Consider the following 25,456-nt stretch of genomic DNA (forward strand, 5'->3'; position numbering starts at 1 on the left):
GCATCAATATAGTAGGTATATAAAAACCACGCGTGTATTCGAATGGAAAGCTGTGTCAAAATTTTAAAGCAATTGGTGAAGAATTTTCAGAGATTACAGTTGTTACGGAGTGTAGAGTGGCAGTTTCAGCGCCATCTATGGATCTGCACTCAAACTCCCCTGGAATTGGTCGCTACGTAGATAACCCCATCTATTGGTGTTGGCGTAACAGCGGCAAATAGCTCCAGTGTCCTGCCTTGGCCAGCCAGAGGCTGTTGTGGATGACCTCTGGTGAGGTGGCGGATCAAGATCAGCGTCACCTAGATTGTGCTACGTGCATAATGTCAACCCCCCCCCCCCCCCCCCCCCCAGTAAGTGTTACCTGGTTTCCCCAGTGTACTGTCCAGTTAACTGATGACGTGTTTGTCTCCACAGAAGTGACGTGTGGGGGGTGCTTGGGCAGCCTACATTCTCTTGATTTAGTTCTGGAAGACCACTAAGTAAGTCGCCGCCAATCTGAAGCAGTGTATTGACTGCTGATTACATAGTATTGGCAGAGATCGGCGTACCCAAGGACTGGCTAAAGAGAGAAATGGACGACAGTGAGGTGCCTGTTGGGAAGCACTGCTAGCCGGTCGCTAGAGGCTTCTGCCAGGGGTTCGCTGCCCCTGTATTGTTTGTTTTGTGGCCCTGATCAGCGTGTGGCTGAGGTCCTCTGCCAGCAAGTGGCTGGAGAGCGGTCGAGGGTATAGGCATCTCGTGATACTGTGTCGGTGGGCTGGCCGACATACAAAGTGAAACTCGCCAGTGTTTCCCAGTACGGTTGGACAAGGTACTGGGTGAGAGAAACGCTGGGGTTGGCAAACACTGTATGTGAGCGCCCAGTGTCCTGAGTGAAAGAGATACCGATGTACATAAGTGTATTAATAGTCTACTTATTATAATTAAGGGTTTAAGTGTAAATACATTGGTGAAGGGAACAGTGTTTTCTTCATCGCCCACTTATTTATTCATTGCACTATAAAGCCAAATCTTGAAACCGTATTAACGACTTGGGGTCGGATACTACAAAGACGGTTCATCCATCAAGAACCTGGTTACTGGTCCATAGTGACCGTAACAACAGCGTGTGTTACTCTTACGTACAACAGATGGCGCTGTTTAAAAAAAAATGTTTTTTTCCTGTCACAGGTGAGGCATGTATATAGTAGGTACATAAAAACACACACCTATTAAAATGCAAAGTGTGTCAAAATTTCAAAGCAATCGGTAAAGAGGTTTCGAAGATTTCCCTCACATGAAAAATCCACGAAAAAAAAGTTTTTCCAAAGAAGCATATTTTTTTCTCGTCACACACGTGACATCTATATAGTATGTATATAAAAACCCGCTCAGATGCGAATGGAACGTTGTATGAAAATTTCAAAGCAATCGGTGAAGAACTTTCGGAGATTAGCGATTTTGAACAAACGAACATTTCTATTTTTTTTATATAGATAGATTGAGGGAGTCAAATAAATCGTACATTGGTCGACTTCGAACTAGATTGTCGAGTATTATACTTCACACTGACCTGGTCTAACGTAATTTAACCTAACATAAACCTAGCCTAGTCTTACTTTAAGTGACAGCTAGTTAGTTCATTATAAAAACATAATGAAATATAGTGGCTCAATATTATTACACATGAAATCATAAGTACGGATGTGCGACAGGTTTGCCTTAAACCAGCAAATAGTAGAACCAACTAGGAAGGAGAACACGCTGGACCTCATTTTCACTAATAATGATGAATTGATCAGGAAAATAATGATTACAAATACCTGTTACTCAGATCACAACTTAATTGAAGTTATGACAACCATGGGGAGTAGACCTTCAAAACCAGTCCAGATTCCTGGTGGAGGAGATTTCAGCAAATTCAACTTCAATAATAAACAAATAAACTGGGAGCAAATAAACCAGGACTTCACAGAAATAAACTGGGAAGAACAGCTAGAAAATGCAAACCTGAACCAGTGCCAGGAAAAAATAAGCTCAGTAGCACTAGAAATATGTTCAAACCGCATACCTCTAAGAAAAAAGAGGAAGAGATGCACATTGGAACGGGAACGTCGTTCCCTATATAGGCGAAGAAAACGAATCGCGGAACAACTTGAGAGTCGCACCCTATCTCAAGAACGGCGAAAAAGGTTAGGTAGAGAAATAGAAACAATTGAACGGAAGCTACAAGAATCATACAGAACCCAGGAGAGGCAGAGAGAGCAAAAGACCATCAGTGAAATAGAGAGAAATCCGAAATATTTTTTCTCCTATGCAAAATCAAGATAAAAAACCACATCTAGTATCGGGCCCCTGCGAAAGGGAGATGGAACTTTCACCGATGACAACAAAGATATGAGCGAGCTACTGAGGAAGCAGTACGACTCTGTTTTCAGCGAGCCATTAAACACACTAAAGATTGATAACCCAAATGAATTTTTCATGGATATGATACCAACATCAAATCATATATCAGACGTCTCCCTATCTTCACTGGATTTTGAAGAAGCCATAAACAGTATGCCTATGCACTCTGCACCAGGCCTGGATTCTTGGAACTCCATATTCATAAAGAACTGTAAAAAACCACTATCGCAGGCCCTCCACATTCTGTGGAGACAAAGCCTAGATACTGGCGTTATTCCTGATATACTAAAAACAGCAGAGATAGCACCACTTCATAAAGGAGGAAATAAGGCAGAGGCAAAAAATTACAGACCGATAGCACTAACATCGCACATCATAAAAATTTTTGAGAGAGTGCTAAGAAGTAAGATCACAAAATACATGGAATCACAGCATCTCCATAACCCCGGACAACATGGTTTCAGAACAGGGCGCTCTTGCCTGTCGCAGTTGCTGGACCACTATGATATGGCATTAGATGCTATGGAAGACAAAAAAAACGCTGATGTAATTTACACAGATTTCGCAAAAGCTTTTGATAAATGTGACCATGGTGTTATTGCACATAAAATGCGTTCAAAAAGAATTACCGGAAAAATAAGCAGATGGATCTACAATTTCCTGACCAACAGAACCCAATGTGTAATAGTCAACAAAATAAAATCCAGCCCATCAACCGTGAAGAGCTCAGTCCCCCAGGGTACTGTGCTTGCTCCAGTACTTTTTTTCATCCTCATATCGGACAGACAAGAACACAACCTATAGCACTGTATCATCCTTTGCAGATGACACTAGGATCTTCATGAGAGTAGGCAACATAGAGGACACGGCGAACCTCCAGTCAGATGTAGATCAGGTCTTTCTATGGGCTACAGAAAATAATATGGTGTTTAACGAAGATAAGTCCCAGCTCATGCGCTATGGAAAAAATGAAAATATAAAAACGGAAACCACCTACAAAACTCAGGCAAATCATAACATAGAACGAAAAGGCAATGTAAAGGATCTGGGTGTACTCATGTCGGAAGACCATACCTTTAAAGAACACAATAAAGTAGCCGTCACAACTGCAAGAAAAATAACAGGTTGGATAACAAGAACTTTTCACACTAGAGATGCTATACCGATGATGATACTTTTCAAAACGCTTGTGCTCTCTAGAGTGGAGTACTGCTGCACAATGACAGCACCTTTCAAAGCTGGAGAAATTGCTGACCTGGAGAGCGTGCAGAGATCCTTTACTGCTAGAATCCACTCAGTAAAACATCTAAACTATTGGGACCGACTAAAGAGCCTAAAACTGTACTCCCTTGAGCGCAGGCGGGAGAGGTACATAATAATTTACACGTGGAAAATATTAGAGGGGCTGGTCCCAAACCTGCACACAGAAATAACACCACATGAGACCAGAAGACATGGCAGGATGTGCAGAATACCCCCGTTGAAAAACAGAGGTGCAACAGGTACTCTGAGAGAGAACTCTATCAACATCAGAGGCCCTAGACTGTTCAACACGCTTCCACTACACATAAGGGGCATAACTGGCCGACCCCTCACAGTGTTCAAGAGAGAACAGGATAAGCACCTCCAAAGGATACCTGATCATCCAGGCTGTGACTCATACGTCAGGCTGCGAGCAGCCGCGACCAACAGCCTGGTTGATCAGTCTAGCAACCAGGAGGCCTGGTCGACGACCGGGCCGCGGGGACGCTAAGCCCCGGAAGCACCTCAAGGTAATCTCAAGGTAAGTAACTGCTGTTTATTTAAAGCACAAATAGTAACTGCTGTTTATTTATCTTATTGTGTTAGCACAATTTTAGTATTGTGTTAGTGTTTAAGCACTAATTGTGTTTAACTCTTAAGTAATTACGGTAGTATTAAGCAAGCTGCTGAACGCAAGCTTGGTGTGGAAAGTAATATGCCAGAAGGTATTATACTAATGAGAAATAATTTTGTACAAGAGGTGCACTCAGGTGCTTTTTGCAATTTAATAAAAAGGTTTCACTTTTGGGGGCTGTGAAAAGTTCTGTTACCAAGATTCTGTTGTGGTAATGAGGAGCTAGATTCAGAAATCAAATCCTATTAATAAAACCTAATCAGCCATCAAAATAATCACACATGAACACATATGCTTAGCCTTAAGGTAATAATTTGAAGTCGGTGAGCACAGCCAGTTATTTTTGTTTATACAAGCATTCTTACATTCTTGTACAGCCACTAGCACGTATAGCCTTTCGGGTAAGTCCTTAATCTTAATTTTCCCCGGAATACGACCCGCCAAAAATCGTTTGACCATGATGTACCCCATTCACTGCTGGGTGAACAGAGGTTACAGTTAAGGATTGGCGCCATGTAAATCCTCCCGGCCAGGATACGAACCCAGGCCAGAACGCTTGTGAAGCACCAGATGAGTGTGTTACCACTTCGCCACGGGGACTGCCAGTTGAATTCACTTCACTTCAAGTTACCAGTTGAATCCACGGGGATTCATTAATCATGGCTTCTGTAGAAACACATACGAGAAAATTTGCAGATATGAAAGACCATTTTACCAGACAGATCAAGAAATGCGAGGATTTGTCTAATCAAACACCTATTGACTATGTACAACTGGACACAAATTGCCAAGTTGCTACAGCCAAATTTGAACAAGTCGAAAGACAAATAGAGACTTCCTTGGCTGTACTAACAGATGCCAAAACTGCAGGTGCAGATATGGATGATATTAGGGACATTATGGCCAAGTATGAAGATGATACTCAGGCCAAATTAGATCCAGCCACGGCTATGCTTGCACAATATAAAATTTCAATATAAGCACAATATAAATATAAAAGTGGTTCCAATGGGTTGTCATAGTAAGAGGGTGGTAATGGGGGACGAGCTCCCATGACCTATAAAAAGCTCCTATACGGCATGCATCTCAAATAGCCTCTGACAACCAAGTCCAACTCCTGGCCTGCACGGGTGGCTTAGTCTTTAAGTCTGGCGGAGCTGCTTTTACTGACAGGAGAATGGAAGAGGGCGTGCCTCTGGCACCTTAAAACCAGCTGCTCAGGGTAGATGGGACTCGATAGCCTGGGAAGGCAGCCCATCTAGGGGAAGGAAAACCCTGATTTCAAACCTCTGCTGCTGAGCGGCCATACCCCTCTCTTGGGAAAGGCTTCAGGAGTCAACCTCGAGGAAAAATCCGGAGTTGGAGCCCTTAAGGCAGTTCGTTGTTGACTCCGACCTCGTTCTGGTAGCTCCTGCGACGGTGTTGGGGCTATGTGTATTGGCATTTGCCTTTCCATTGGATAATATCAGCAACGTGGAGAGGGGGGACCTGCTGCATGGATAACAGCTTCTCCTCCATATCTACCTACCCAGGCTTTCCGCACTGGAGAGGACACTCCAGCTTCTCCTCACAGTGCTGAACCAACTCGGGAAGTGACAGTCTACCGGTTTTAAGTCTTCTGCTCGATTGACGAAGAGTGCAACATCAGGGGTTGCTTCCCACGGTGGGAGGAGTCATCGCACCCCACTGGGCAGCTACCGCCCACCTATAGCTGGGCAAACCCCAGCCAATAAGGTGTTGCATCACCACGGTCTGTTAACTTCACTGGGTGGGTGGGGTTTAGGGTGAAAATTGACAAGCGGCCCAACAACTTTATACCAAGTAATACTAAATCCAAAAAGAAAATATCAACTGTCCTAAAGCTGGGCACATGGAATGTCAGGACACTGACACAAGGTTTCTCTGACGACCTGCAAGAAAACAACGATGCCCGAAAAACAGTAATCATCGATAGGGAGCTGAGCAAATTTCAGATGGATATTGTTGCTCTCCAAGAGACTAGGCTTCCATGATCAGGATCTGTGAGAGAAAGGGCCTTCTCTTTCTTCTGGTAAGGAAAACCTCCAGATGAGACCAGAGAACATGGTGTGGGATTTGCCGTCAGGAATGCACTATTGGGGCACCTTATGCCACCGTCGGGGGAGACCGAATGAATTCTGTCTCTGCAACTGCACTCCCAAACAGGACCAGTCAATGTAGTTAGTGTACATGTACCAACCCTCATTTCTCCGGCAGAGGCAAAGGAAAAATTCTATGATGACTTCAACAGAGTCATAGCAAGAATCCTTGTAAAGGAGTCACTATTCATCTTCGGCGACTTCAACGCCAGAGTGGGTGCCGATCACAACTTTTGGCCCACTTGTCTGGGTCAATTCGGCATACGGAGGATGAATGAGAACGGGCAATGTCTGCTAGAACTCTGCTGCCTTCATGGTCTCTGTGTCACCAACACCAGCTTGACCTGATTCTTACCAAGTGTGCAAGTCTACCCAGCGTCAAGATTACGCGTAGCTACCAGTGATGTCTGTGACACCGACCACTCCTTAGTATGTAGCAGGGTCAAGATGCAAACAAAGAAGATTCATCACTCGAAAAAGGCGGGCAGACCTTGCGTCGACACCACCAAGACCCACAACCAGGACAAGGTTGAAGATTTTGCACGTATGCTCGAGGAAGCTCTCCCGGGCCCAGCCGGGGTCACCGCCTGTAAAAGATGGGAGCACTTCAGAGATGCTGTGTTCAATGCTGCCATGTCCACCTTTGGCAAGAAGACCAGCAGGTTGGCAGACTGATTCGAAGCTCACTCGGAAGAAATGACACCTGCCATCTAAGCGAAGAGAAATGCTTTGGCAGCCTACAAAGCCTGCTCAAATCAGCACAACTTACAGATCCTTCAGGCCGTGCAGCAGAGCGACAGGCGATGTGCCAACAACTATTGGCTCCAGCTCTGCTTCCAGATACAGACTGCAGCAGAAACAGGCAATGTAAGGAGAATGAATGACGGCATCAAGCAAGCCCTCGGCCCAATCCAGAAGAAGACCACTCCTCTGAAATCTGCCACAGGCGAGGTGATTCAGGACCAGACACTGCAGCTGAAGCAGTGGGTCGACCACTACTCTGAGCTATACGCCAAGGGGTATGTGGTCACCGTAGACGCACTGAGCGCCAGTGAGTGCCTGCCTGTGTTAATGGAGCTCGACAGCAAACCGACTCTCGAAGAACTCAGCGAGGCCCTAGACCCCCTTGCTTATGCCAAAGCTCCTGGAAAAGTCGGTATTCCTGCTGAGATCTTTAAGTGCTGCAGAGGTAGCATGCTCATGGAGCTGCATGAATTTCTCTGCCTCTGCTGGGAAGAAGGAGAGGTGCCACAGGACATGAGGGACGCCAACATCGTCATGTTGTATAAGAATAAAGGTGACGAAGTAACTGCAACAATTACCGTGGAACCTCTCTCCCTCAGTATTGTCAGAAAGCTGTTTGCTCGAGTCACATTGAAGAGGCTCCATGTACTTGCAGAGTCTATCCAGAATCACAATGCGGATTCAGAGCTAGCAGGTCCACCATCGACATGGTCTTTTTCCTCAGATAACTGCAGGAGAAATGCAAGGAACAGAAGCAGCCACTCTTCGTAGCCTTCATAGATCATCAGCATCATCAGATCTTTCCACGAAAACATGAAGGGCACCGTGTTCATTGATGGCCTAACATCAGACGCCTTTTACATCCGAAGTGGAGTAAAGCAGAGCTGCGTCCTGGCTCCAACCCTATTCGGGATTTTCTTCACAGTTATGCAGCATCACGCCTTCGGATCTGCCACGGAAGACATTCCATCCGAGCTGGTCCGGAGGTAAAGCTTTTAACGTCGCCAGGCTGAGAGCCAAGACGAAGGTTCGGCTGAGGTGTCTGCGTGACTTCCTTGTTGCTGACGACACAGCAGTCACTGCCCACTCAGCCGAAGACCTCCAACAGCTCATGATCCGCTTCAGCGAGGCCTGTCAAGCTATTGGACTCACCATCAGCTTGAAGAAAACACAGGTCATGGGACAAGGACTGGACTCCCCACCTGTCATCGTCATTTCCTATTTCAAACTGGAAGTCGCTCACGACTTCGTGTACCTGGGCTCCACAATCTCTGACTCCCTTTCTCCTGATACAGAGCTAAACAAACGCATTGGTAAGGCATCTACTACCATGTCCAGACTGACAAAGAGAGTGTGGGCCAACAATAGGCTGACTGAGTATACAAAGATTCAGATTTACAGAGCCTGTGTCCTGATCACTCTCCTTTATGGCAGCGAGTCTTGGACATTCCGCGCCCGTCAGGAAAGACAGCTGAATGCCTACCACATGCGCTGCCTTCGACACATCTTGGACATCACCTGGCAGGACAAGGTGACAAACAACAACGTCCTGGGGAGAGCTAGAATCACCAGCATGTACACAATGCTGAAACAGACACGAATGCATTGGCTCTGGCACGTGGTGCGAATGGGCGACGGCAGGATCTCCAAGGATCTCCTGTATGGAGAGCTGACACGGAAAGCGTCCAACAGGCAAGCCCCAGCTACGGTACAAAGATGTATGCAAGAGGGACCTGAAAGCCATGAACGTCGGTCTTACTACGTGGGAAACACTGGCCGCAAACCATTCAGCCTGGGGGCAGTCTATTCAAAGAGGTCTCTCCAAGTTCGAGGAGTCACTTGCCAAGAAATCGGAGGCAAAGAGACAGAGAAGGATAGCCGGTAGCCTGGAAGACAGACCAGAATCAGACTTTGTTTGTGCTCAGTGTGGGATGAACTGCCATTCTCGGATCGGCCTCATCAGTCACACCAGACGCTGCACCAGGATTGACAACCAGAGCGCAACTCCATAGTCTTCTGAGACTGAAGGATGCCTACTAGATATAAAAGTACTAATTCAAAGACAGGTGTTGCACCAGATTTAATGCCATCATAACCACAGCTTAGTCCACCCACTTATACTGAGCTACATGAAAACTGGGATGATTTCTGGCAGCTTTTTGATATCCACATAAATTCATAGGCATCAATAAACAAAATAAATAAATGCTCATATTTAAAATGCCAGCTTAAAGGGGAAGCGAGAGCTGGAATAGTAAATTCAGGCTTAACCAATTATGACGTCACAGTCCAATTGTTGACACGTAACTTTTCTAACACAGAATTGGCAATCGCAAACCTTTACTGTAAGTTAGTTGATCTACTTCCACCCAGTAACAAACCTGATTTCTTACAAAGATTCTGGTTGGAGGAAGAATCATTATTAATGCACTTGGCACTAACGTTAATGTAGGGTGTTCTGAATGGAGTTTAAACTAGGCGAGTACAAATTACCTGAAGACATTGTCCATAATGTGCTCACACTAGAGAAAGGACATATTATCTCTACAAGAGATATTTGATGGCTTAAAGACAGTTGTCACCCGTCTGAGGACACAGAAAATTTAGAGCACAGAAAAATGGCACGGAAGTCTCCTCAGACAGAACCAAAAATTTCCAAAATAATGGCACAAAGCCAAAGCAGCAACTAAATGGAAGCAAAGTTGCATAGGCACTTATTTAGGGAGTCCATCAAAGCAAATAGTAACAATAGCACCCAAGATGACAAAGCCACAGGGTGCACCAGGCAGGCAAAAATATTTATTCTGAGAAGAAAATCATTCGATTTTAACAGCAGAAATAATAAGTTGAAACAATTTAATAAATGTTCACGCTGCTTGAGAAACATGATTCTGCAACTTGTGCAACTGAACTAAGAAGTTATAAAAAATGAAGTAAGGGACAACACTGTACTACTCTTTATGGAGAATATAGTAGCAGTGCTAATCAATCTGCAAAACCCAAAGCAGAGGAAACAACCACAGCAACAACAATTTTGTAGGATACAAATTGATGTAATTACCTTGAGTGTTAATCTGCTGCAGTAACTACTTTCCCTCCGCAAAATTAACTGCATATAATAAAGGAACCCAGATCCATACCCGAGGGTTGTTTGATAAAGGTTTGCAGAGAACTTTTATCAAAGAAATTATCAGAAGATGTGCAGCTTGAGACTGTACAATCAACCTAAACATTTATGGATTTTTGTCTAACACAGACCACCAAGAATACAAGGTGGCAAGACTCCTAGTCCATCTAGGGAAATATACAAGACCAGTGAATGCAATTGTTGGGGAATCAATGTTGACAGAGCTACAAGTGACTGATCTCAGAGCCACAACGAGATTCGTTAAGGGGACATAACTGCGTTTCTTATAAGATGTTCAATGTCAACCAATCTTTTTTGACTACTTGTAAATGAAAAGGGCTGTAATTGGTCAAAGTTTTAGTATTGCAGCCTAAATCGAAAAGGAGATTTTCCTTTTTTTGTTTTTCAACGAATTTTACACATTTTCAAATCGTTATAACAATCACAAGTTTTAAAATGAATAACTTCTATGACATTTTTCTATCGCTTTAGCATATAATAAAAGGATCTGTCAAGACGAGTTTTTAAAATACGTTTAGTTTTACTAATATAAATAGTCAAAGTTCCATAAAAAATTTATGCAAATATATCATGGTTTATTACTATTATAAAATCAATAAATGAACTTAGGGAAAAATGCTTTTTACGGAGTTGCAGAGACAAATTCTCCATTTAAGGTGTACGTTTCATGTATATTGAATAAAAAATGAAAGAGTAATACGGACTTTTATGTTACTTGAAATAAATAAGTAAAAAGTAAAGTCATCTGTGGCTGACGTTGACATTAACCAATTTCCTGGCACCCTTGGCACCCTTACAGATAGGCTTACGTTCAGTCAGGTGTATAAGTTTCATGGAAATTGTCCGATTAACAAATAAGAAACAACAAATTTGCTAATTTTTTTTCGGACAAAACTAATTATTAAATATTTTTAGTATATGCTATTGTGATAGCTGAGAGTCTTTGACATGATTTCAGTTGACACTTATGTTTGATGTTAATTTTTGACAATTTTGGAAAATTGTCATATAATTCAATATTTTTTTCCCTTGCCTATTAATGCTACGATGCTGAGACTTGGACCAGATGAAGCCTTTTTCATATACAACTCGTCAAAAAAGTTTGATTGAAATCGAACTTGTTTTCATTTATTGCATACTTGGCACTGATGCCCCCTTAATTAAACATAAAGAGATTATCCTAGCAGATCCCTAGATAAATTCCGACTACATAACGGATGTCGTCATCCTTATGGGTGCTACCATCAATTTATCTTGGGAAAACATAAAACAATAGGACTGTACTTGTTAGAGTCTACAGGAGGAGAGTTAATGTCCGGATCAGTACTATGCTTCAATACAACAACTCCAGTGGAGCAGGAACATTCTGAAACTATCATAGTAGCATGACTAGGCCAAGAACAGTGACCCTTAGAAATCTGTCACATGACTGATGACGGACTGGAGTCGGTCCATAAACTGTGGGACCTAGATACTATCGGAATTCTTCCTGCGCAACCAAGCCCAGATGATACTTAGGTATATAAACAATATTTGGACACTGTGCAATACTATAATGGACAGTGTTGGGTTAGATTACTGTCATGTTCAGAGCAAACGGCACCATCCGTTTGTATGCACTGTGTTTCATACGTCAGCAGTATGTAAACAACAGAGCGTGTAGGACGTCTGCCACGCTTGGACGCTGATAGTCATATACAGTCATAAATATTAAAGTCAGTAAATAAGCAATGGTTTTATATAAATCCTACAACCAAGGTCATCCACACACACACAATACCACACTGGCGACGAGGATAAACAGTGGACGCAGGTATTCGTCCAGCTCAAAGCCCAGAAGAGAAGCATGCCGTCTCGCCCCCGGAGGAGGAGAAAACGAGCAACGCCTGTACTGAACTGACTACCACACCAATGCTGTGTGCTAACTGAAGCTGTTTGATGCTAACCGAGGCTGTGTTCTAAACGACGCTCTGTGCTACACAATTCTTCATGCTGTGAACTGTCTGCTGTGTTGACAGTGCTGAAAACTTATCAAACAACATTGCTGTCAACCGCTGTGCAGTTGCGATTTGGAGGCACACCACATACAAGTAAGGTAAGAGGTAAGAGGCTAGGTAAGAGGTCAGTTGTTACGGTAATGTGCACTGTTGATAGCCTTTGCATTAAAATGCTTGTTGGATTTGCAAAATTAATGTAATTAGTGAATTCTTAGCCAACATTCACACAGCGGTAAGTGTTCAGTATTCTGAGGAACATTTAAGTGATATGTTCACATTTATTCAGTAAATATGGCAAATATGTCTCAGTTTCCTGCATTTGATCCTGACTGAGGCCAGACAAACCTTTCACAGAGGTGGAACAAATGGCTTAAACTGTTTGAAAATGTGTCAATAGTTTCAGACATCAAAACTGCTGAAAGAAAAGGTGTCTTTCTACTTCCTTATGTAAGTGATCAAGTTTGTAACATTTTTGACACATTGAAAGACACTGGTGGTAACAAAGATTATGACACTGCCAAAGCCAAAATAACTGAACATTTCAAACCTAAACAGAACACTGCTATGGAAATTATGCATTTCAGGAGAGTCAAACAATTTCCTACCGAAACGGTAGATCAATACCACACGTCTACAGGGTTTAGCAACACATTGTGAGTTTGTTGAGGTTGACAAAGACATTAAACAGCAAATAATTGAAACATTCACATCTACACGTCTACGTCGAAAAGCTCTAGAACTTTATGAAGATTAAAGTTATCTTATCAAGATACTGGACATTGTTCATCGAATGGAAGATACTACACGTGATGCTCTTGTATCAAAAAGCAGTGCCAACAACAGTTCTGCCTGTGGTATTAAGAGTGACGAGTTACGTAAGGTTGAGGGAGGACAACGTGATCATTGGAGGTATCATGGCAAACTCAACAACAATTAGAGCCGAGAACCATATCACAACTGGAGTCAAGGAACACGACCCCAACAATCAAAACGACCCACATCAGCGGGTGTCAACAAAAAATGTTACAGTTGTGGAGGAGAACTACCCACATTAAGGTAATGCTTGTTCCGCTCAAGGTAAGAAGTGCTACGAGTGTGGGAAAGCAAGGTCATTTTGGTGCTGTGTGCCGTTCTCAATTGAAGAAACCAGTCAGTAAACAAAAGTAAAGTACTAGGGTCAGGTCATAGGGATCGAGGTGGGAAACAGAATATTGTACCCAGATCCAGAATGTTAATAATGTACAAGTTAACATGTCATTACAACCAATCTCAGAAGACAGTGACATCAGCCCGGTATTGCAAGATATACCTAATGCTGACAATATGACATTGTTTACGGCTGTACCCAAGCTGAGCACGACAACGCTCTTCGTACAACATTGCAACGCTTACGAGAAATGAATCTGACGTTAAGGCGAGTAAAGTGTGAGTTGAATCAACATAAAATTGAATTCTTTGGACATGTTCTTAGTAACAAAGGTCTGTCTCCAGGTCATAAAAACGTTGTAGATATCAAACATCCTGCACCTTCTTCAACGTCCACTGAAGTACATAGCTTTCTATGAATAGCACACAACTGTTCTCGCTTCATTCCAGATTTTGCTACCATTACCAACTTTCTTTGTGAGCTCCTGAAGAAAAATGCATCATGGCACTGGAGCGTGCTACGGCCTGCTCGAACCAGTAACTGGGTTCTTTCTACATATAGACCTTAGAGCCCCTTCTTCTATGATCCCATCCCAAGTCAATGGTAAGTTATAAAAAATTGGCAGTTGCAAGTAATTAAGAAAATTAAAGGGGTAATGAAGACTAAATACCACCTTCACCGATATATATAATCAGTCATATTACTACACATATGTACACTGTGTCACTCGCATAGGACACTCAATATCTCTGCAGTGTTCTTCAAATCCCGGCGAGTCCACTATCTTCAAGTATTCGTCGTCCACGTTCAGTGGTCATCACTGGCGAATTCACCTTACTCAACATGGGCCAGTCCCACACGTCGTATCGTCACGATGACCAAATACCTACATTTCTGCTCTCCAGAAACACACTGGCAGAAGTCTTCAGCAACACGCTGACAGGGGTCACAAGTAATACGTCCAGGGATCACCACTAACACCCTGGCAGAAGTCTACACACTAGCAGCACTTCTCAGCAGACGGCCACTACTGTCGTCTTCTAATTCCTCTTGGCCAAATCCCAGGTACGTCGGTCCACACGACACTGCATAAATACAACAGCCAAAACACTGCTTACTACCCACGGCGGTCACTTTTCCTCACAGGAAACAAGTCAGGAATTCTCGACTGCCCGAGGTGAACTGACTTCCCAAGTGCAATAGACTCTACACGTCACCTCTGTGGACATAATAGGAATTAACCAGACAGAAAGTATACAAGGAGAACATAGGATGACAATCTTTCACCAGGGAACTGCAAATGTAAACGAATGCACAATCTAGATGTCGTTGATATTGTTACTTCACTCATCAGAGCTCATCATCATTGCCCTCACGTCCAAACTGAGATTCAAAACAGGAGCCTTCCACAGACGCACACCTCTGCCAACAGATGGCGTTGTCTGTGTCTCACCTAATCCCTTGGAGTTGGAGTGCAGGTCCATAGATGGCGTCAATATAACCACAACTTGCTCCATAGAAAGCATTGATATAGTAACAGAATGATATCGAGCAAAATGCATTTCATGCTATGAAAGATGCACTAGTAAGAGATCCAACTGCTACATACTTTGACCTGTCAACGGACACCGAGCTAACAGTGGATGCTAGTCCTGCTGGTTTAAGTGCTGTTTTAGCCCAACAAACCAGGTCAACCAGATTCCTGAAGTAACTGTCTACGCCAGCTGTTCTTTCACAGATGTTGAAAAGCGATACAGTTAGACAGAGAAGGAAGTTCTTGCTCTTCAATGGGGCTGTACTCACTGTTCTGGCCTCAGGGGGTCGGGTCTTTTAGGACTTAACCCTCCAAAAGAGAGTTCTGGTTGTTGTGCCAAACTGTTACTTGCATACAGGTGGACAACGTCCCCAACCACTCTCTGAGGGAACAAACAACTGATTTCGGCAGCCACACTCCCGCTACCGTGGGTCGACCGGCAATTGACACTGGAGTGCTTGTATTTTACATGGGAGAGCACCCTGCATGTCTTTTGATCTCGGAGAGGGGTTTAGTATCACATATTTAGGGGTGCAGCTCCAACAATGACCTCGTTGTCTTATGTACACACCCTACTCGAGCCGCTGTGACTCCCCACTCTCTTCTTGTTTGGAATGACCTTCTAAATCCCCCTTTCGTGAATTAGTATTTTCTGCCACCCTATCCGCAGCCGTGACCCTCTCTCTCTCTCTCTCTCTGTCACTTTCTGTGAAACCTCACCAGGACAAGAGCAAAAGCCAGTTAAAATCTACATATAATGTGCAATGAAAACATGTACAATACATGACATAAAAAAAATATTATCATACAACACTACTCTGCTACTTCCCGGTAACAATCCAATATCACATCTTGGCTTCACCAACCGTCCATATCAAGTGGTTTCCCAACTCTTGGCTTACCACTTACTACTCCCTCACTAAATGGGGTTGAAATCCTGTCACAACAATGTGACAGGATTAGCCCTAAAAGTATATGAAACTCAGCTGGAGCAGAAACACCAGAATCCTCTGCATAAATATTCCCCAACAAAAGAAGACATCAATCTCTCACCTTACACTGCGTCTTACATGCCAATAAGCATTCAAGCACTCTCCTTATACATTCATGTGTCTGCATTGAAACTATTCTGCTCATAGAGGCTCACTACAATATATATCTCTAGGTCCTCGAAAATATTAAGAAAGGCACTTGTGCAGTTCTTCCAGTCTGCTGCACAATGAAGTCCTGATCAAACATCAGTGACGCTTCACCACTGATTCCACAGAGACATGTGTAAGGTCCTCTACACTGCCTGAAGTCAACTCCTCACTATGAAGTTCTACTCTACCACAGAGTTCAGCATACATTTCTTTCCCAGCCACGAAGATCCTCCATTAACTTCTTCTCTAGCCTCGAAGTTCCTCCATCAACTTCTTCTCTAACCTCGAAGTTCTTCCATCAACTTCTTCTCAAGCCTCGAAGTTTCTCGTCGAACTCTTTCCCAAACAAACCTGCCATTCTATTGCCATGCCAATAAAAAATATCCCTACTAAAACATAATTAAATTTATTCACAGAAAATATAACTCCTCCATCCAACATCTCTTTAAACACCAATGCGTCGCCGCGACGGTCATCCCCCGTCTTGGGCGGGGCAACTTGAGACATGCCCAGACACCTTGCCAGCCGCCGCTGCCGGGGGCTTCCTCTCTCAGTCATTCACTGACATTCGGGGATGGTGGACGTATCGCCGCACCCTCCAGCAAGTTCTCTTATCTCTACTCTCTTATTTTAGCTCACTGCCTTAATAAAATATATGTCCTACATGTATACATTTACCACGATCGCTGGGCACACGATCAAACACAGGGAACCACTGTAATAACTGTTATATGAGTTTTCCGCAGAATTCTCTGGTGTGAGGACGCTCAGGTCTTGGTCTTCAACAATGGTGCTCACACAGGCCACCCACAAAAATGCTTCAGGACTGCCTCACAAGGCTTTTTCTAGTCCTGACTTGCGTACTTTAAGTCGTCCAGCAGGCTTCACACATAAACGCCTGCCTGATCCCCTCCTCCTGAAGGAGCACACAGTTAGGGTTCCTCCAACTGCCAGGAGCTCAACAAAGCATTCTATCTCCCTATCTATCAATCTATTTTAAATTCTATCTCCCAATGCACTTTTTCCAGGTGTTCTCTTATTCTCGCGTAGTTCCCTTTCCTGTAGTCTACGTTCTCATATCTAACCTCTTAAGTTCATTTCTTTTAATTTAACCATATAGTCAAAGAACAGGTTGCTTGTTACTAGTAGTATTTCCTGTGTGCGTGTGAGAGAGAGTGCGTATGGACCTCGACGTTGTTTACTAGGCCCTTCGTCTTGGGTACATTCTCTTCGCTGGTCGACCCTGACTAGTTACTTCTCTCATACGCTTGGCTGCCTCCCTCTAGACCTTGCTCAGCTCTCCCACTTAGATTCAGTATGGCATTATCAGTAATACTGACACACCTCTGTAAATCTTGCACCAAACTACTTAGCAACGAGAGGAATGGAAGGAACACTATAAAAATGCATAACATATACTAAACATTAATAATGCAAACTTTTGGCACTCAGAATCCTTCCCTCCCTTTAAACAAAATTCTTTCTCGCTCACCAGGCTTTACATATTTTGAAGCCTAAAAATTATAACATGCTTCTTCCTGTATATACATACAATGGAGTATATTTACTCCAGGGTGGGTATACTCACTAGGAGGTATTGCAGGTGTGTAGTAATGTGAGTTTACTCACCAGGGGTAAAGTGGTGACTAAACTGCAGGTGCAGGAAAGGAAATACTACTATTACTAATAAATAGTAATGCAGTTACAAGGTAGGGTGTGCTTACTCACCAGGGCGTGCTGCAGGTGTGGGTAAGGGTGAGGTAGCGTACTCCCAGATCTCTGAGTGCTCGGAGGACTCCCAAAGAGCTCTGAATGGCGTGTCCACCCTCGACGCCAATCAGACTGGCAATGCGACCCTCTTTGAAAGCTTTCTCCAGCTCTGATGGGGTGAAAGAGTATATAACTTAAAACATTTATAATATTTATTTAAAAATTAGATTTTTATGTTTTTCGAGTTCATACAGTATGTTTTCTAATTAACGTTACGTATTGTCAAGTACTTTTTCTAATTAATGAATTAATTAGAAAATTAAATTTTTAATTAATGTCTTTAAATTAAATTGTAGAGATGAATATATTTCAAAATATATTTTAATTTGACAGAGGAATATATATACATTCATATAATTACAATAAAAATCAAAAGTGCCACAATAATGACATTCAAAATATCGAATCAAAATATTACTATTAATTATGAGAAGTAGAACAGAATTTTGCCCTTAAGTCAAAGTTATTTTCTTCATATCTCCATTTTCGCTACTTCAAGGCGATATTAAAACTAAATCTCACCTTGAATATATTAGCTGAGATGCATAGACCGAATTTCAGTCTATTTTACACTGAAAGTATTAGTTCAAAACTAAGTTGTCGATTAAGGATTACTTGCCACTCGGTCAGTGCAAGACTGCGAAAGTTGTAATAACACTCCAGAGGTTGATGTTGTTGAAAATAATTTCCCACATCTTACATTAGATAGATTTGTTTAACTATATATATATATATATATATATATATATATATATATATATATATATATATATATATATATATATATATATATATATATATATATATATATATATATGTCGTACCTAGTACCAGAACGCACTTCTCAGCCTACTATGCAAAGCCCTATTTGCCTAATAAGCCAAGTTTTCATGAATTAATATATTTTCTCAAATTTTTTTCTTATGAAATGATAAAGCTACCTATTTCATTATGTATGAGGTAAAAAAAAAATATTGGAGTTAAAATTACCGTAGATATATGACCGAACCTAACCAACCCTACCTAACCTAATCTAACCTATCTTTATAGGTCAGGTTAGGTTAGGTACCCGAAAAAGTTAGGTTAGGTAGGTTAGGTAGTCAAAAAAACATTAATTCATGAAAACTTGGCTTATTAGGCAAATCGGGCCTTGCATAGTAGGCTGAGAAATGCGTTCTGGCTACTAGGTACGACATATATATATACATACATATATATATATATATATATATATATATATATATATATATATATATATATATATATATATATATATATATGCGAACAAGCCTGAATGGTCCCCAGGACATATATATATATATATATATATATATATATATATATATATATATATATATATATATATATATATATATGAATGAAAACTCACACCCCAGAAGTGACTCGAACCCATACTCCCAGGAGCAACGCAACTGGTAACTACAGGGCACCTTAATCCACTTGACCATCACGGCCGTCAAAAGGAAGTGATAGCCGAGGCTATTTGAGCCACTTCCCCGACGGCAACTCGGATGGTAATCTTGGGCATAGCATTTCACCAAATCACCTCATTCTTTGGGGCACACGTGAGGAACACAAATGCGAACAAGCCTGAATGGTCCCCAGGACTATATGCGAATGAAAACTCACACCCCAGAAGTGACTCGAACCCATACTCCCAGGAGCAACGCAACTGGTAACTACAGGGCGCCTTAATCCACTTTAAGGTGGATTAAGTGGATTAATTGATTCCATGGTCAAGTGGATTAAGGCGCCCTGTAGTTACCAGTTGCGTTGCTCCTGGGAGTATGGGTTCGAGTCACTTCTGGGGTGTGAGTTTTCATTCGCATATAGTCCTGGGGAGCATTCAAGCTTGTTCGCATATATATATATATATATATATATATATATATATATATATATATATATATATATATATATATATATATATATATATATATATATATATATATATGTCGTACCTAGTAGCCAGAACGCACTTCTCAGCCTAATATGCAAGGCCCGATTTGCCTAATAAGCCAAGTTTTCATGAATTAATTGTTTTTCGACTACCTAACCTACCTAACCTAACCTAACCTAACTTTTTCGGGTACCTAACTTAACCTAACCTATAAAGATAGGTTAGGTTAGGTTAGGTAGGGTTGGTTAGGTTTGGTCATATATCTACGTTAATTTTAACTCCAATAAAAAAAAATGACCTCATACATAATGAAATGGGTAGCTTTATCATTTCATAAGAAAAAAATTAGAGAAAATATAATAATTCAGGAGAACCTGGCTTATTAGGCAAATTTGGCCTTGCATAGTAAGCTGAGAAGTGCGTTCTGGCTACTAGGTACGACATATATATATATATATATATATATATATATATATATATATATATATATATGTTGTACCTAGTAGCCAGAACGTCGTACTCAGCCTACTATGCAAGACCCGATTTGCTTAATAAGCCAAGTTTTCCAGAATTAATATATTTTCTCTAATTTTTTTCTTATGAAATGGAGTTAAAGTTTAAAAATTAAAAAGTTAAAAATGGAGTTTTTTTTATTGGAGTTAAAATTAACGTAGATATATGATCGAACCTAACCAACCCTACCTAACCTAACCTATCTTTATAGGTTAGGTAGCCGAAAAAGTTAGGTTAGGTTAGGATAGGTAGGTTAGGTAGTCGAAAAACAATTAATTCATGAAAACTAGGCTTATTAGGCAAATCGGGCCTTGCATAGTAGGCTGAGAAGTGCGTTCTGGCTACTAGGTACGACATATATATATATATATATATATATATATATATATATATGTCGTACCTAGTAGCCAGAACTCACTTCTCAGCCTACTATTCAAGGCCCGATTTGCCTAATAAGCCAAGTTTTCCTGAATTAATATATTTACTATAATTTTTTTCTTATGAAATGATAAAGCTACCCTTTTCTCTATGTATGAGGTCAATTTTTTTTCATTGGAGTTAAAATTAACGTAGATATATGACCGAACCTAACCAACCCTACCTAACCTAACCTAACCTATATTTATAGGTAAGGTTAGGTTAGGTAGCCAAAAAAAGCTAGGTTAGGTTAGGTTAGGTAGGTTAGGTAGACGAAAAAACATTAATTCATGAAAACTTGGCTTATTAGGCAAATCGGGCCTTGAATAGTAGGCTGAGAAGTGCGTTCTGGCTATTAGGTACGACATATATATATATATATATATATATATATATTATATATATATATATATATATATATATATATATATATTATATATATATATATATATATATATATATATATATATATATATATATATATATATATATATTCTCTAATTTTTTTCTTATGAAATGGAGTTAAAGTTTAAAAATTAAAAAGTTAAAAATGGAGTTTTTTTTATTGGAGTTAAAATTAACGTAGATATATGATTGAACCTATATATATATATATATATAGGTTCGATATATATATATATATATATATATATATATATATATATATATATATATATATATATATATATATATATATATATATATATATATATAGTTATATATATATATATATATAGTTATATATTTTATTAAATATGACCGAAAAAGTAAGATTAATAATTCTAACACGAATTTTCTCAATCTTTCGTACATTATGCTTCACTGTTGGAGGTAAATTAAAAATCACTTCTCCAAAATTCATTTTTATTTCTAGTCTGACGCGACACGGGCGCGTTTCGTAAAACTTATTACATTTTCAAAGACTTCACAAATACACAACTGATTAGAACTTGCGTTTCCCTGATTTTATATCTACATTTGAGTGAGGTGGGAAGGGTGATGTGGCATTACATTTTGAGTAAGGTGGGAAGGATGATGTGGCATTAGAGGATATTAATAGGGTATTAAAAGTATCAACACAAGACAGAACACGAAACAATGGATATTGAGTAGAAGTGTTTGCAGAAAGCCTATTGGTCCATATTTCTTGATGCTTCTATATTGGGGCGGAGTCTTGAGGTGGGTAGAATATAGTTGTGCAATAATTGGCTGTTGATTGCTGGTGTTGACTTCTTGATGTGTAGTGCCTCGCAAACGTCTAGCCGCCTGCTATCGCTGTATCTATCGATGATTTCTGTGTTGTTTACTAGGATTTCTCTGGCGATGGTTTGGTTATGGGAAGAGATTATATGTTCCTTAATGGAGCCCTGTTGTTTATGCATCGTTAAACGCCTAGAAAGAGATGTTGTTGTCTTGCCTATATACTGGGTTTTTTGGAGCTTACAGTCCCCAAGTGGGCATTTGAAGGCATAGACGACGTTAGTCTCTTTTAAAGCGTTCTGTTTCGTGCCTGGAGAGTTTCTCATGAGTAGGCTGGCCGTTTTTCTGGTTTTATAGTAAATCGTCAGTTGTATCCTCTGATTTTTGTCTGTAGGGATAACGTTTCTATTAACAATATCTTTCAGGACCCTTTCCTCTGTTTTATGAGCTGTGGAAAAGAAGTTCCTGTAAAATAGTCTAATAGGGGGTATAGGTGTTGTGTTAGTTGTCTCTTCGGAGGTTGCATGGCTTTTCACTTTCCTTCTTATGATGTCTTCGATGAAACCATTGGAGAAGCCGTTATTGACTAGAACCTGCCTTACCCTACAGAGTTCTTCGTCGACTTGCTTCCATTCTGAGCTGTGGCTGAGAGCACGGTCGACGTATGCGTTAACAACACTCCTCTTGTACCTGTCAGGGCAGTCGCTGTTGGCATTTAGGCACATTCCTATGTTTGTTTCCTTTGTGTAGACTGCAGTGTGGAAACCTCCGCCCTTTTCCATGACTGTTACATCTAGAAAAGGCAGCTTCCCATCCTTTTCCGTCTCGTAAGTGAAACGCAGCACGGAACTCTGCTCAAATGCCTCCTTCAGCTCCTGCAGATGTCTGACATCAGGTACCTGTGTAAAAATGTCGTCAACATACCTGCAGTATATGGCCGGTTTCAAGTTCATGTCGACTAAGACTTTTTGCTCGATGGTACCCATGTAGAAGTTTGCAAACAGGACACCTAGGGGAGAACCCATAGCGACCCCATCTACTTGCTTATACATGTGCCCATCCGGGCTCAAGAAGGGTGCCTCTTTAGTACAAGCTTGGAGTAGTTTCCTCAGAATACTTTCTGGCATGTCAAGAGGAGTACAGGCTGGATCACGATACACTCTGTCGGCTATCATTCCGATTGTCTCGTCCACAGGTACGTTGGTAAACAGCGATTCTACGTCCAACGAGGCTCTTATCCCTGTGGCCCGTGCGCCCCGCAGTAAGTCCACAAATTCCTTTGGAGACTTCAGGCTGAAGGCGCAAGGAACATAAGGAGTCAGCAGGCCGTTGAGTCGCTTCGCCAATCTGTACGTGGGTGTGGGTATCTGGCTAATGATTGGCCGAAGTGGGTTTCCAGGCTTGTGCGTCTTGACATTTCCATACGCATATCCAGGTTTATATTCCCCAATGATCTTTGGCAGGTGGAGTCCGGATTTCTTGGCGTTCACAGTTTCGATCAGTTTGTTGACCTTTGCTTTTAATTCGGCTGTAGTGTCCTTCGTTACCCTTTGGAACTTAGTTTGGTCAGAGAGTATGATGTTCATTTTCGCCAGATATTCGTCTTTTTTAAGAATGACATATATTGGCGACTTGTCACCTCTCCTGACAACTATCTCCTTGTTCTCACAACTATCTCCTTGTTCTCTCCTTCGTGAGAACAAGGAGATAGTTGTCAGGAGAGGTGACAAGTCGCCAATATATGTCATTCTTAAAAAAGACGAATATCTGGCGAAAATGAACATCATACTCTCTGACCAAACTAAGTTCCAAAGGGTAACGAAGGACACTACAGCCGAATTAAAAGCAAAGGTCGACAAACTGATCGAAACTGTGAACGCCAAGAAATCCGGACTCCACCTGCCAAAGATCATTGGGGAATATAAACCTGGATATGCGTATGGAAATGTCAAGACGCACAAGCCTGGAAACCCACTTCGGCCAATCATTAGCCAGATACCCACACCCACGTACAGATTGGCGAAGCGACTCAACGGCCTGCTGACTCCTTATGTTCCTTGCGCCTTCAGCCTGAAGTCTCCAAAGGAATTTGTGGACTTACTGCGGGGCGCACGGGCCACAGGGATAAGAGCCTCGTTGGACGTAGAATCGCTGTTTACCAACGTACCTGTGGACGAGACAATCGGAATGATAGCCGACAGAGTGTATCGTGATCCAGCCTGTACTCCTCTTGACATGCCAGAAAGTATTCTGAGGAAACTACTCCAAGCTTGTACTAAAGAGGCACCCTTCTTGAGCCCGGATGGGCACATGTATAAGCAAGTAGATGGGGTCGCTATGGGTTCTCCCCTAGGTGTCCTGTTTGCAAACTTCTACATGGGTACCATCGAGCAAAAAGTCTTAGTCGACATGAACTTGAAACCGGCCATATACTGCAGGTATGTTGACGACATTTTTACACAGGTACCTGATGTCAGACATCTGCAGGAGCTGAAGGAGGCATTTGAGCAGAGTTCCGTGCTGCGTTTCACTTACGAGACGGAAAAGGATGGGAAGCTGCCTTTTCTAGATGTAACAGTCATGGAAAAGGGCGGAGGTTTCCACACTGCAGTCTACACAAAGGAAACAAACATAGGAATGTGCCTAAATGCCAACAGCGACTGCCCTGACAGGTACAAGAGGAGTGTTGTTAACGCATACGTCGACCGTGCTCTCAGCCACAGCTCAGAATGGAAGCAAGTCGACGAAGAACTCTGTAGGGTAAGGCAGGTTCTAGTCAATAACGGCTTCTCCAATGGTTTCATCGAAGACATCATAAGAAGGAAAGTGAAAAGCCATGCAACCTCCGAAGAGACAACTAACACAACACCTATACCCCCTATTAGACTATTTTACAGGAACTTCTTTTCCACAGCTCATAAAACAGAGGAAAGGGTCCTGAAAGATATTGTTAATAGAAACGTTATCCCTACAGACAAAAATCAGAGGATACAACTGACGATTTACTATAAAACCAGAAAAACGGCCAGCCTACTCATGAGAAACTCTCCAGGCACGAAACAGAACGCTTTAAAAGAGACTAACGTCGTCTATGCCTTCAAATGCCCACTTGGGGACTGTAAGCTCCAAAAAACCCAGTATATAGGCAAGACAACAACATCTCTTTCTAGGCGTTTAACGATGCATAAACAACAGGGCTCCATTAAGGAACATATAATCTCTTCCCATAACCAAACCATCGCCAGAGAAATCCTAGTAAACAACACAGAAATCATCGATAGATACAGCGATAGCAGGCGGCTAGACGTTTGCGAGGCACTACACATCAAGAAGTCAACACCAGCAATCAACAGCCAATTATTGCACAACTATATTCTACCCACCTCAAGACTCCGCCCCAATATAGAAGCATCAAGAAATATGGACCAATAGGCTTTCTGCAAACACTTCTACTCAATATCCATTGTTTCGTGTTCTGTCTTGTGTTGATACTTTTAATACCCTATTAATATCCTCTAATGCCACATCATCCTTCCCACCTT

At 41.7% G+C, this 25,456-nt stretch overlaps 1 protein-coding gene across 1 annotated transcript in view; it reads right to left on the bottom strand.

The window, feature by feature from the left end:
• Nucleotides 1–25,456, bottom strand: part of LOC123754172 (dipeptidase 1) — a 279,527-nt gene that overhangs the window by 168,056 nt on the left and 86,015 nt on the right. The window contains exon 4 of the mRNA XM_069309114.1: nt 17,822–17,972. Within this exon, the coding sequence (XP_069165215.1) occupies nt 17,822–17,972 (151 nt within the window). The remainder of the gene's footprint in view (nt 1–17,821; nt 17,973–25,456) is intronic.

The sequence above is a fragment of the Procambarus clarkii genome, chromosome 6 (genome assembly GCF_040958095.1).
Source record: "Procambarus clarkii isolate CNS0578487 chromosome 6, FALCON_Pclarkii_2.0, whole genome shotgun sequence".
In the NCBI taxonomy this organism is placed as follows: Eukaryota; Metazoa; Arthropoda; class Malacostraca; order Decapoda; family Cambaridae; genus Procambarus; species Procambarus clarkii.